Here is a 12,876-nt window from a genome sequence, read left to right as displayed (position 1 = left end):
GGCGAACTTTCTCCTTGTGTGGGCGCTCACAATGGATAATGTTCCCAGTACTGCTCTAATATGTCGCTGTATTTGCCTTGCAGCGACTCCCAGTCTATGTTGTCCGCCATTTTGATAGACTTATTCTCACGTATTAGTTTCAGTAACAGTTCCACAACATTGTTGGTCCAAGCAAAAGAATCTCCAGTTGTACTTTTTGACGTACTTTCCTGCCTGCTTACAACAGCAGGCACATGCCTAATGTGATAGTGTTTACAGGCATGTTAGTATGGACAGGGATTATCTATAAAATGTGTGGTGGACGTTTGTTTTCATTTTAAAACACTGTTTTGAAATTAAAACGTATTAATAGGGTAAATATACTTAACGTGGGTGGTACCGCTGAGATCATCTGAGTTGAGTTTAGCATGAACATTTGTAGGAGATGCAGCAACAGCACAAATTTATTTTTAGTTAAATCTACATCTGCCCTCATTGAATAGGAACTGATTAGGATAATATATAACCATTACATTTAGTGTGCACACTACACAGAGAACATCAGATTATATGAGAGAATATAAATTAAATCACGATTCTAGATCGTTTTGAAAATATGCAATTATTTGGCTTCTTTTGTAATGTAATATGGAAATATTGTATCCCTTATTAGCATCAAGTCGTTAGTTTTTTCTTCAAAGCTTCAGACTACACAGATCAGATATTCTTGGGATATTCTTGCTTTCCGTATTCCCTCGCCTTGCAACAATGACACTTATGACACTGTGTTTGAGCTTGTTTCAGCTGCCTCATACTCTTCAAAGTGCTGACTGTCTCTTTTTGCTGCATCACACCACATCACATTAACACTCAGACACCTGCAGGCTCTCATCTTATCCTTTATTCTTGGAATCCCGTGTATCAGTTTTTCCCACAATATGTGATAAAGCCACTTGATATCATCTCTCTCTGCTTCCCGGACGCACGTATAGACTCCACTACTGTATGACAGTGTGCTCTCACGTAAGCAAATGTACATGTAGTGTTGTGGTTGTTTGAATGTGAAACAGACTAAATGGGAGTGGGTGTTTATTTGCAAACAGCTGGCTCAGCAAGTATACTTCGGCCTGAGGTTCAACCCAAAACACATGTGAACTTTACTTCTACACCCTGACCTTAAGCAACCGGACATGCTGTAAAAAAACACTGAAGGTAGCTGCTCATCAGCACGCATGCACAGTATAATGAGGTGTACAGTGAGGCTTGAAATGTTGAAAGTATGGCGACAGTGGTTCCTGTAAAGGGGAACATCACCCATTTTATTCCTATGGTCTTAGACAGTTCAAAAATATTATTAAAAATGAACAGCTCCCTCTCAAATCCGAAAGCCAGAGTACTAAAACTCAAATTTGTCATGTCATAGAGTATAAAGTCTGGAGCTGCGCCCTAGACAATGAATTAGACAGGATGTTCTAGATGACAGTGAGAGCACCCAGGGGAACATTCTCAGTATATGGTTACATTTTCTGTTTCAGTGCTGGGAACATGACAATAGAGTAAAGCTTGACTTTATACCTATGACATCACAAGTTCAAGGCTTGGAGAGAGAGTTGTTCACGTTCACAAATATTGATCAAACTGTCCTTGGCTGTGGAAATAACATACTGGAATTCTTAATTTAGGAGGTGTTCCCCTTTTAAAGACCTAAGTGTTTCTCTGAAAATGTGACACACTTCACACTAGTAAGAGTTAATCATCCTCCATCTCAGCCGTGATGCAGCGGCTCAGACTGGGCTCGTCTGTTTTTGTCTTCACTTATTTTTATTTTAACAACCTCGTGTGCCTTGTCAGCAAATGTTAAATCACCTTATTTATCTCCCCTCCTTCTCCGCGCACAGTGGCCCACTAACCCACCTATCAGCCATCCCCATGTGACCTGCTTCTTGCTACTGCCTGTCCCGTGTGCTTCAGCACATAAATAACACACACACTTGAACTGAGAGGCTCCGGCACGTGAGGAGAGTGATGATGACTGCACATACTGTTGAACTGCACTTAAATCAATATTGTTGCCAGTCACATTGCTCGATTTAAAGCTGCCATAAATGCATATATATGTAATTTGAGATATTTAAGCTGCCTTCGCTAAGGTTGCAAGGATTAGTCAGCTGAGAATGGGGAGAGTGACTGATGGTGATACGGACTAAAGTTGCTTAATAGAAAGGCGTTGCGTTCATGAGCAACTGATGAAGGGACTGGGAGTGAGGATGGAATGATAATATCATATTTCTCTTTCTCCCTTTCTATTGCTTTATCTCTTCCTGAACAAAGGCATACGAGGAAACACCCAGGGTGCAGGCTGAGGCTGGAACCAGCTAGATCAGACCGGTAGCTGTTAGAGAGAAGGGGGAGGTGAAGGAGAAAGGAGAGGGAGGAGGAGGAGGAGGAGGAGGAAAAGCGATGAAGGGTGTAGCAGAGGATGGAGAGGGAGTTGGGGGTAGAGGGAAGAGGACGGGATAAGGGAGGTTGGAGGAGGGGAGAGGTGGAGGTTAAGTGTTTTGGACACGAGTCTAGATGGATAGTCTGGCAGGCAGACAGCTAAGGCCCCATTCCCTCAGTGATGTAATGCATCAGGCAGATGCTATATTTAGCCGCACTGATACACTTAGCTGCCTTAGCATCAGCACACAGGGCGATCGATCAGCTGCAGAGCTCAATGGGAGGATGAGAGCTGCAACCAGCAGCAGCACAAAGTAGCTGCAACAAAATATGATGCTGCTCTTTGACATATATGATTATCATCTCCTTTGTTTTGGCCTTATGATGAAGCACTTTCATAGCTATTTCATTTGCCTAACTTTATTTTGTTGTCACTTTTTATTGCTAAAATATCTTGATTGTCTCAGTTTTCTTGAAGCCATTTAGCATTATTCTAGTTTGCTGTCAGGGTCTTTATCAGTTACCAACGCACAGCTAAGGTTGGGAAACAAGCATTGTGTTTCTTTCAGACATGCTTATCATAACAAAGTGAGGTTAAATTGTGTTTAAAGGCAAGTAGAATTATTCCCAAGGCAGCAGTAGATCTGGAACAAACACAACAACAACAATAAACCGACTCCGTCTCCTCTCCTGGGTGCTTCAAGGCCACAGAACAAAGGGGAGCGCTCTGATTGGACACATAGTCAAGGAGATGGATCAATAGTTCAGGCTTAAGGTCTTGGGCCTGGTGTCAAGGCCACAGAAATGCTCTGTAGAAGAAGAGCTGCTTTGTTTTGTAATTTTTTTTTATATGTATTCTTAAGGGCTTTTTCATGGCCTCTGTCTCCAACAGTCAGAGCTCCCTGCCTACATACAGTATGTCTTACTTCCTCTCATTTGTTCTGGGTAGACAAAATCACACAAGTTCATGTATCAGGACAGCATCCTGATATATAATCTCTGTACAATGGGGTAATAAATTCATTGCATTCAGGCATTATGTGTACGAGCTTCGGTGGTTCCTGTTTCACCAGACACGAGAACATGCAAGCACGCACACAGCACACAGCACACAGCACACTGACATGACTTGTATTTAGTGTCCTGCAGCACCGCCCAGTCTCTGCTTTGAATAAGTCTGCAGCCCGAGGGTCTAGACAGGTCGACTCCCGGTGTCTTACACAAAATTGAGGAGGGCCCGGGGACAAAGGACAGAGCAGTAGATAGAGCACTGATAATCACTACATCCGCGCCTGTCATCTCCCCACCCTACTAACCCGTCCCCGTGGCAGGTCATCATTACCACAGTGCTGACATGTACTGTACCTGTGGGATTTTCACAATGGACTGAACAATAGCCACAGTTGCAAACTTGACCTCCATACCTACTTAGCTAATCTCAGCTAATGGGCCTCGACAAAGGCCGTATCAATCCCAGCTGTGTAACATAGTTTGCTGTTGACTTTAGACTTCTTTCAAAACCACAGGGTTTGACCTTAACACAGATTTGTGCCCTGAATATTGTGCCGTCTGTGTGTGTGTTCAGAGTTAGACATTCAGTTAATTTGTGTGTAATTAGTGTAATTAGCTCTAGGGAGGATGGGTGTCTCCCTTATCTCTGTCACACCCCATGTCACACTAGTTTTAGAACAGAGATTGTCTTCACTAGTTCCACTTCATGCCAAAGTCGTATTAGATAAAGTTTGGGATGATTTCTTTCTTCAAAATCTGGTCTGAGGCCTTATTCAGCACTGAGGCTGATTCCTCACAAGCAAACTGCCACTACTGTTGCAGACGATTCTTTAACAGCTTCTGTGGAACTTTTTATCCTAAACTCACCTCAGGTATTAAGATTTTCTTTTAGCCTCATAACAAAGTACAGCTGGATTAACATAAGCATTTAAATGGCAAAGCTTTTCTGGCTCAGTACACACCATGTAAAGCAACAAACGCTCCAGAGGAAGATCAGTTTCCTATGTATATTTGGAAGCTTGTTTCTGGCCTCCCATGTAAATTGCCTCCCATGAGTCTGAGTTTAGACAAATAAAAATACCTTTTACTATGCAGCGCCCCAGCTAATGGGAACAGCAGCCTAACATGTCTGTTTACAGAGAACTTGATGGCTCAGTTTGATTAAAACTGCACTCTTTGACCTTCTCTGTACAGTGTCCGTGCATGGATGTCTGTATATATGTTTCTACCCACCTCTCCTTTAATGTCACATACAAGAAAATAAGCCATATAGAAACATTGTATGTGGTTTAAATAACTTTGTGAACGTTAACAGTTTCATGCCCCGCCCTACTATTTTAGGCATATGACATAGAGTGTGATATATTAGCCAGACTGTAGTCACTGGAGACAATAGAGTATTATGCAATAGGCAGGAAAGCAATAAAAAGTCAGATCAAGTTCCTGTCAGCTTTTTGAAAAGGCGGATGGAGACAGCACTAATCAAATAAAATGTTTATTGGATCCACCCTCTTACCTGTTGACTCACCCAGACTGATTCACCATACCTGTTTACCTGGTTTCTAACCTTGACCGGAGCAGGTAGTTCAGCCCAGCTCCAGGGAGGACACAATTACACAGACATGCACATCTGGGGTGTAGCCACCTGTAGGAGAGTCTATTCACACCACTGCACATGAACACCCTTTTAAGCCCTTTGCCCTCCTTTCAATACCAGGCCATTTCTCCCTACTGGTTATGTCATCATTTCACCACAGGTCAGTAGTTTCAGTGGTTCAATAGTTATCCCTGTGGCTATTAGGGTTTGTCACGGAAGGCTGTAGTAAATTTGTGTGGGTGCAGTGCTCACAGCCTCCCTCTTTGTCTCCACACTGTCATGCTTTTTCTGTCTTGGTGCAGTCTTCATCCTCTGTGACACCCTACACTTCATCATCATCATCCTGAGATATCTGAGATATGAAATGACATTGTGTGCCCTCCTCTCTCCTGTTGCAGATGTGTCCCACAGGTTACGCCACATTTTCTTCACTGTGTCTCGGTCAAACAACTCTTTCAAGGCTTTGACGGATGCACAAAAAATGCAGAAAAGTGACGAACGGAAAGTTTCAGAGTCAGTGTATAAACATGATCGGCACGATGTAAGATTGTATTTCACTAGCAAGGACCACGCCACAAAAATATGTTGTTTCAGGAGGTGTTAGTTGTTGAGGACAGGTGATTGGATGTAAGCAGGGGTGAAGGTGGAAAGGGAATGTCCTCTGTTAGGCTGATCTGTCAGGATGTCCTGGAAATCGGATGGAGGGAGACTCAGTGTGGGGGCTCCGTCTCAGTCGTTTTCCCGCCCAAGCTGATTACAGGTCCCCCTTAGACGGCTCCTAGAATGAGACATGGGAGAAGTATGCACCAGATTGAATAAGAAGAGATGAGGGGAGAAGGGAAGAGAGGATGGAGGAATGAGTTGGTAGGGATGAGGTAGGGAGGATGATGGATGAGGGGAAGGGAAAGGGAGGGCGGATCGAGACATCTGAGACAAACAGAGCAGGATGGGTTGACCAGGTATAAGTAGGCTTGGTAGGTAATCAGAGGTGTTGTTGAGGTGTGGCCCTGCTCCCTGCTTATATTTAAACATGTGACAATTTTGTACTTGGTGTGCAAAGGTCTTCAGACTAGTGTTTTAGTATTCACAATGTTGTTGCATGTGTTGCAGCCGAATCCAATTGAAATCAAGCCAAGTAATCATTAAAAAGGATGAGCTGAGACAATGTGATTGACAGTTTGTTAGCAGCCCCTGCTACACCCACTGATTATTTGTACACTCTAATTCTGTGTGTGCCACAAAAATGTGTTGCCACCCTCTTTGTACATGCCGCACTTGACTGTCTACGCTTGATTTAACAAAATTACATCCCTTTGTGTTAAACTAACATGCGTGTATGTACTGCATGTTTGCTTATGATTATGTGTCTAGCGTCCTGCAGTTTACTTAGCATTTCTCGCTCGGTAGTTTCCCCATTGTTTTGCTTTCGAGAGGATAGATGGTGTGTCATACTGTGCCTTTGGCCCAATGAGGCCAGCTCACTGCCAAAAACACACAACCCGCCGTATAATCTTTGTTCCCATAAGCTACCTGAACAGCCTTTCCACACAGGCACAATTCCAGGCAGCTCGGGCACGAGTTTCCTTCCTGTGCCATCCCTCCTACTCACAACCCCGCAGGGCTTGGAGCATGGATGGGAAACTGACTCATGATAGTTTCTTTTAATTTTATTTTTTTTTAAGCCCCTGACTTTTCCCCTTACTCAACAGGAGGATGCAGACGGGGTTAGTAAGGGCTGGAAAATCCAGGAATGGTTATTTCGGGTTTTCCTGATGGAGGAAAATTGGATGGTGGAAATCTACAAAGAATTAGAGAAAAAGACCAGACAAAGCTTGTGTGGAGAAAAGACAATTGAGAGTGACTGCGTTGATATCGCTCCACTCAAACATGCAGGATTTAAGGTGTCATCCAAAGGGCACTTAATGTCATTCTTTACATAAACGAATCAAACAAACAAAGCTGTGTGCGTGTATATGAGTGAAAACAAGGTCGTCACAGCTCACTGTGCCTGTTTACCTGGTTACTATAGAGACTGTCTAGCTAAGCAAATTAGCCGAAACCATAGGGTGGTGCCAACAGTATACATCAGCTTGTTTTGGATATATTAAGAGCTCACCTTGTCTGTTCTCAGAATCATTTGCTTGGCATTGTTAAGCCAAATCAAGTGACTGTTGAGGTAACAGAGATAATTACAGCATGTGGGTAATAAGACTCTGAATAAGATGCTGCTCAAGAATCACAACAAAATAAAGTCTGCGTTCCAAAGCCCTGTCTACTACTGCATGTCCCTGACTGCTGCGTGTAATGAATATAATCTAAGTGACATTTCACACCAACTTATCATTCTCCCCATATCCCTCGGCTCCGATTCTGTTCCATTCACCCTCTCTCTGGTCCTCTGCATTGGCAGCGGGCCGACAGGCTGCAGGTTATGTAACAATTGCCCGGCTGCATTGGCACCACACTCGGTCAGTGCCAGAGGTTAATGAAGCTCTCTGATAGACAGCGGAGCAGTATTTTCTGCTGCCCTCATGGGTTTTCCACACTGTCCTGCCTCCAATGTTACAAATTGAATTTTGGCCCTGATGCGTTCCCGCCTCCAAAACCCTCTCTCCCCTTTCGCTCTTGCCATCTCTCCCTCTCTCTCTCACACACACACACACACACACACACACACCTATACACACACTGACCACAAGCTGTTTTCTGCAGTTATTCTGCAGTGCCCTTTATGCTGTTATTTAGAGAAGTGCTTCACCCACACATTTGTACAAATCTTTGTGCGTGTGGGACGATACAAAGGGAACATATTTGTCAGTGTTGTTTATGTTGTTGTTGTTTTTTTGTTTTTGCTCCCGCCTGCATAGCTTGCTGCATGGTGATGTAACAGGTCTGCGGGATAGGATGTCTCTCTTCGGGGGGGGGGGGGCTGTCTCCTTTAAAAATGTATAGACTATAAAACGAGCAATAAATTGCCTCATGCGCAAATATGACCTGCTGACACTGCAAGGAGTACTGCACCTGTGTGGGAGTGTGTGTGTGCAAGTGTGCGGCAGTCATACAAAAATGTCACCATGATCTCTTAACAGCAAATTGCAGGCATTAAATAATTGCCATAAAAATTTACTACTGCTGCCACTGCTTAGGTTAAAGGATAAAATGCTCATTTACACACAATTATAAGTGATTTTAAATTTGTCTTTTTCTCTCTCTATGCAGATCTGTTTCCTGGTGTCAGCTTTCCGGGGCCGAATGTTTTCAGAGGACAGCTGTGCTGCTCTGGCGCTCTTCTCTCACTATTTCCACCTCAGTCAGTTCTTCTGGATGCTCATACAGGTAACAGCAGGTTAACAAGCAACGTTAAATACAACTGACTTCACTCAACAACTCCTTATAGGATTGAATATTATATTATATAATGAATATTATATAATAATGTATTATATAATGTTTTTCTTCCCAATTCTGATGCCTAAATTGGTATATTGGTAGATATCGAGTGTTGATCTGATACCATTGTGCTGAAAAATTTTAACAGTTGTATACTACTAACTGCATGGATGTGAAATGATTGCTGTCATCGTTATATGGCAAAACTCAAGTTAAACCATTTGTCAAACATGAACAAAAACGAACAGAGAATGAATGCCAAATTGCTCACATTTTACAAACCGCTAACGTAACACTTTTTACCAGAAATCAATTCTTCTTTGTTGCTTTAAAACAGCAGTTGCCAGAGGCTGCACAGTGCAACTTGATGTGTAGGCTACTGTTTCAGAGCAGCAAAGAAGAGCTCCCCTTACACGGAGTGACACGTCTTTGAAGTTTAATGATAAATTACGAGGCATTAGATCATTACATAGACTCGTGTACTCGCCACTACCTGAGCCAGCATTTTAAGGCAGTATCTGAGGCATTTCCGAAAACTGGTATTAGAACAACTGTACATTAACCCTACATATTTGGGCATAAGCATCATCACAGACATTCTATACATTAATTTATATACAGGCACGGCCACCAGCAGTGGACATACCCCTGTAATACCCAGTTTTTGCTGTAATTGTTGCCATGCAGCTAGATCATAGATTACACATTCTTTTCCAAATATAAGCAGAGGTATTCGCTCTCTTTCTGTTCTTCTACCTGGATAAAGAGCTGAAGTAGAAGCTGCTTCACAATGCATTTTCATTAACATGTAAAACTGTGTCTGCCCAGTCTGCAGCCCTCAACAATAATGTCTATTCACTAGGCCTCTAAGCAGACAATGGGGCCAAGTGTTGAGCTGTAACTCAAGAGGGTCAATAAAGTCAGTTTGTCGGTGAAAGATAAACTGTGCAGCAGATAACATGTCCTAGTATATTATTCACTTAAATGTCACTTAACGGTAGTTTCTTGCAGTAAATCCAGAACTCACTTTTTTAGTAATTCAGGTTTTTATTAAAAGGCATCTGTAAGTCAAATCTGTTTTTCCTTCTCCTGCTCATTTTCCTCATGACCTGGCATAAACAGGGTTCCCATTCTTTCTTTCTTTCGTGCCTTACGTGAAGCATGTGTTTTTTATGTAATAACCAGTGAAACTTCATCCCTCCACCACGTGGGCTTAGGCAGGTTTTGATTAGGGTGTGAGATGAAGGTACCAGACTGCTGCATGACATGATCTTTGACCCTAGACTGGTACCACTTAGTAACACCTAACCCCAGCAGCTCTTAACTCCCTCCCTCTTGACCATCTGCCCTCTGTTTCTTTTTTTTCCCCTTTTTGTGACTAACTGCCGGGAACAAAGCAGGGCAGGCAAGGTCCCAATTTGCAGCTTAACATGCACACATGAAGAAGATATTAAGGCTTGGTTTATAATAGCAGAGTCTGACTCACATCAGAAATCTGCCGCAGATCTTTTTATTACTGCGTAAACACCAACTCTTGTTTTTTTTGTTTTTTTCTGTTCAATCGTAAGATCCATCCCACACACAAAGCCATAAATAAGAATATGATTTTTGCTGCCAGCGTAAATCTCGCCTAAGCCAGTTTTAATCCCTTAGAGAGACTATAGATGACTTGTGACCTGCTGATAGAGCACAGGAATGCGGTGAACATTGTCCAGAGTGTTTCATCAGCCCCTCTGGGGAGGAGCACTGCCCCAGTGATAGACCCTATACCTCAGCTGATTCCCCTCCTCTAAAGCCTGCCCTGTAGTGAAACACAGTCGTTGACCTAATTGGAATAACTCCCTGTTAATTTATCTGTTAAAAAATATACCCTCTATCAATTTGATAGAGGTTAAAGGTCCCATATTATGCTGATTTTTAGGTTCATATTTGTATTTTGGGTTTCTACGAGAACATGATTATGTTCTTTAATGTTAAAAAAAACTCGTTATTTTTCTCAGACTGTCTGCCACAATATATCTGCAGTATATCTGTGTTCACCCTCTATCTGTCACTTCAAGCCCCCTTTCTGAAAAAGCCCAGTCTGCACCGATTGGTCGATATTTCCAGGTCTTCCACATCTGTGCACTTGGCGTCTTTGCGCCATCATTGCGGCACTAAAATGACAGTAACTGCACTGTAGCAGGAGTTTCTAGCTTTATATAGCATAGTTGTGACATCACAACCTCATGGAAGTCCTGACGGCTCGTTTGAAGGCAAACGTTCTTAATATGGACTGTGTGCATTTCTCTCTGGATTGAGTGTTTTGATACTTTATCTGTATTTATATAGCACCTATACCTGCATTATAATTAAAAAAGACATGGAAACTGGACTCTTTACGATATGGGACCTGTAAGAAACTATAAGGAATCATCTGTATGAGGCAAAAAATGAAATTCAGCTTTGGAAATGATCCACTGAACCTAACTAAAACAGCAGTTTTTAAAGGTTTTACTGTCTTGTTTACACAGTATTTGCTGTTGGTGTCATGTATTGTCATTTTACAAATGACTGCAAAACAACTTGTCTTCTCAGCACAGTGCCCAACTGTGTCATGAAAACTGTAATCAAAGCTCAGGCCCAATTAATATTTCGCATTTTAGGGTGGGAAATGTGATGCATTGTCAAAATATCTTAAAACTGTTGTTCTGTGTCCAACAGTGAATTAGATAAGAAGACTCTCTACAAGTCATTTAGGCTGGTTTTAAATGAGTTCCATCACATTAACACGGGAAACCAGTGATTGTGTGGATTGTACCAGACCAGTATACCAAGGAGACCTGTCCCCAAATAAACTTTCTCTTCCCCCTATTTGTTCCCCTCTTGCATAACTGACTGTTGCTTTGTTTCCATCACTCCTCAGTCTTTGACACTGTGTGACATTTCTAAGTGAACATAACCATTGTTTATGTAGTGGATATAATCTGTCCTGGCACAGATGTATTATTGGTAGAACATTATAAGATTAGCGCTTTTTTCATATCAGAATGTTTACCAGATGACCTGCGAGATATCTCAGGGGATAAAGGCTTAGACCAAAGGCTTTCGTGTGGCTTAAGAAGTGTTAGAATTTGGATGACGAGAATTGGCAGTGAGATGTGTTTTGACGTAAGAGGCGGGTTTGGACACACATGGTTGGAGTTAGTATGGTTGTGGCGCTGATATGATCTTGTTGAGAAAACATGATTCACTGCAGAAGGAGTTCAAAATGGAGGGAAAATGTAGCATGAAGAGAAAAAATTCACCTAGGATTTTCAGTTTTTTGTTTATACACTGACTCACTCATACTTTAACTTCAAATGCCCTTTATCTTTAACAACCTTGCCAAAAATATATCTGTCCATTCCCTTATTGTCAGCATCTATAGCGGCTGACAATGAAAATATTGCTGCCACTCCGGGTTTGATTGATGTGTGGCTTTAAAACCTCACTGACGTCTCAGTATCGACCCCACTGATGTCTCACAGCTCATTTTTCGCCCCCTATCAGGTCGCTGCTTTCAGCTAAGTAGCTGATATGAGTTGGTGCCAGCAACCCATCTCAGACCACAAAGAAGACTTCAGATCAATAACTGCAGTGTGTGTGGGTGTGTGTATGTGAGCATGTGCATGTCCAATCGTTGGTCAGGGAAATATGCGCTGACATAATGCCAGAAAACAGCCAATAATTGAATCACTATCCAGACCCGCTTTTTCTTGACTGCAGAGGCTCGCAGGGGCGACCTCAGCTTACTGAGAAACTACTGCATTATATTACATAACAATACTGTATGCCTCTTTCAGCCAGGGAAGACCTGCTAAAGCCCTCACACTGGCCTGCAGTGTATTTTTTTTACCCTGTTTCACGGTGCTAGTTAGCCAGCAGATTTCACGGGTTTGCAGTGAGACCATACCTGCAAGTGTTCTACTAGTAGACAAATGCATTTGATTGTGATAATAGGTGGATAAGAAGCCATTATTGGCCATCAGGTTAGCCAGTCAGTTAAGGCAAACAGGTGATGGGGTTCCCAACTGCTTCAATCACTCTTAAAGGATCAGTTAACCCTAGATTAAAAAAAGTACTTACCTTCAATGGTACCCAGCCATAGATGGATTACTGAATGGGCTGACAAGGCACAGGCACAGAGCACCCTCTAACATTCACTTGCAAAATGTCACTTAAATTAACATGCACCAACCAAGAAGAGATGCAAAACAACCACAAAGAGACACAAAATAACCTCAAAGGGACCCAAACAATTACAAAAAGGCACAAAACAACCACAAGGAGACGCAAAATGACTGCAAAGAGATGCAAAACCACTTCAAAGTCTGTGTGTCTTGCTTCCATGTAGGAAAGGTTTTGGGGCCCTTTGCATCCACCCATGTATCCAGCAGATTCAGTTTTAGTTCTACTTGTGAAGCTTTTGATGTTTTCTA

General features: G+C 42.4%; 1 protein-coding gene across 1 annotated transcript in view; it reads left to right on the top strand.

Moving 5' to 3' along the window:
• The window catches only part of adgrv1 (adhesion G protein-coupled receptor V1), a 130,921-nt gene that overhangs the window by 81,406 nt on the left and 36,639 nt on the right, over positions 1-12,876 (top strand). Inside the window, exon 89 of the mRNA XM_033619455.2 lies at positions 8,246-8,362. Within this exon, the coding sequence (XP_033475346.2) occupies positions 8,246-8,362 (117 nt within the window). The remainder of the gene's footprint in view (positions 1-8,245; positions 8,363-12,876) is intronic.

The sequence above is a fragment of the Epinephelus lanceolatus genome, chromosome 9 (assembly GCF_041903045.1).
Source record: "Epinephelus lanceolatus isolate andai-2023 chromosome 9, ASM4190304v1, whole genome shotgun sequence".
NCBI classification, from domain to species: Eukaryota; Metazoa; Chordata; class Actinopteri; order Perciformes; family Serranidae; genus Epinephelus; species Epinephelus lanceolatus.
Note: the sequence above shows the minus strand (reverse complement) of the source record. Positions and strands in the feature narration are given on the sequence as shown.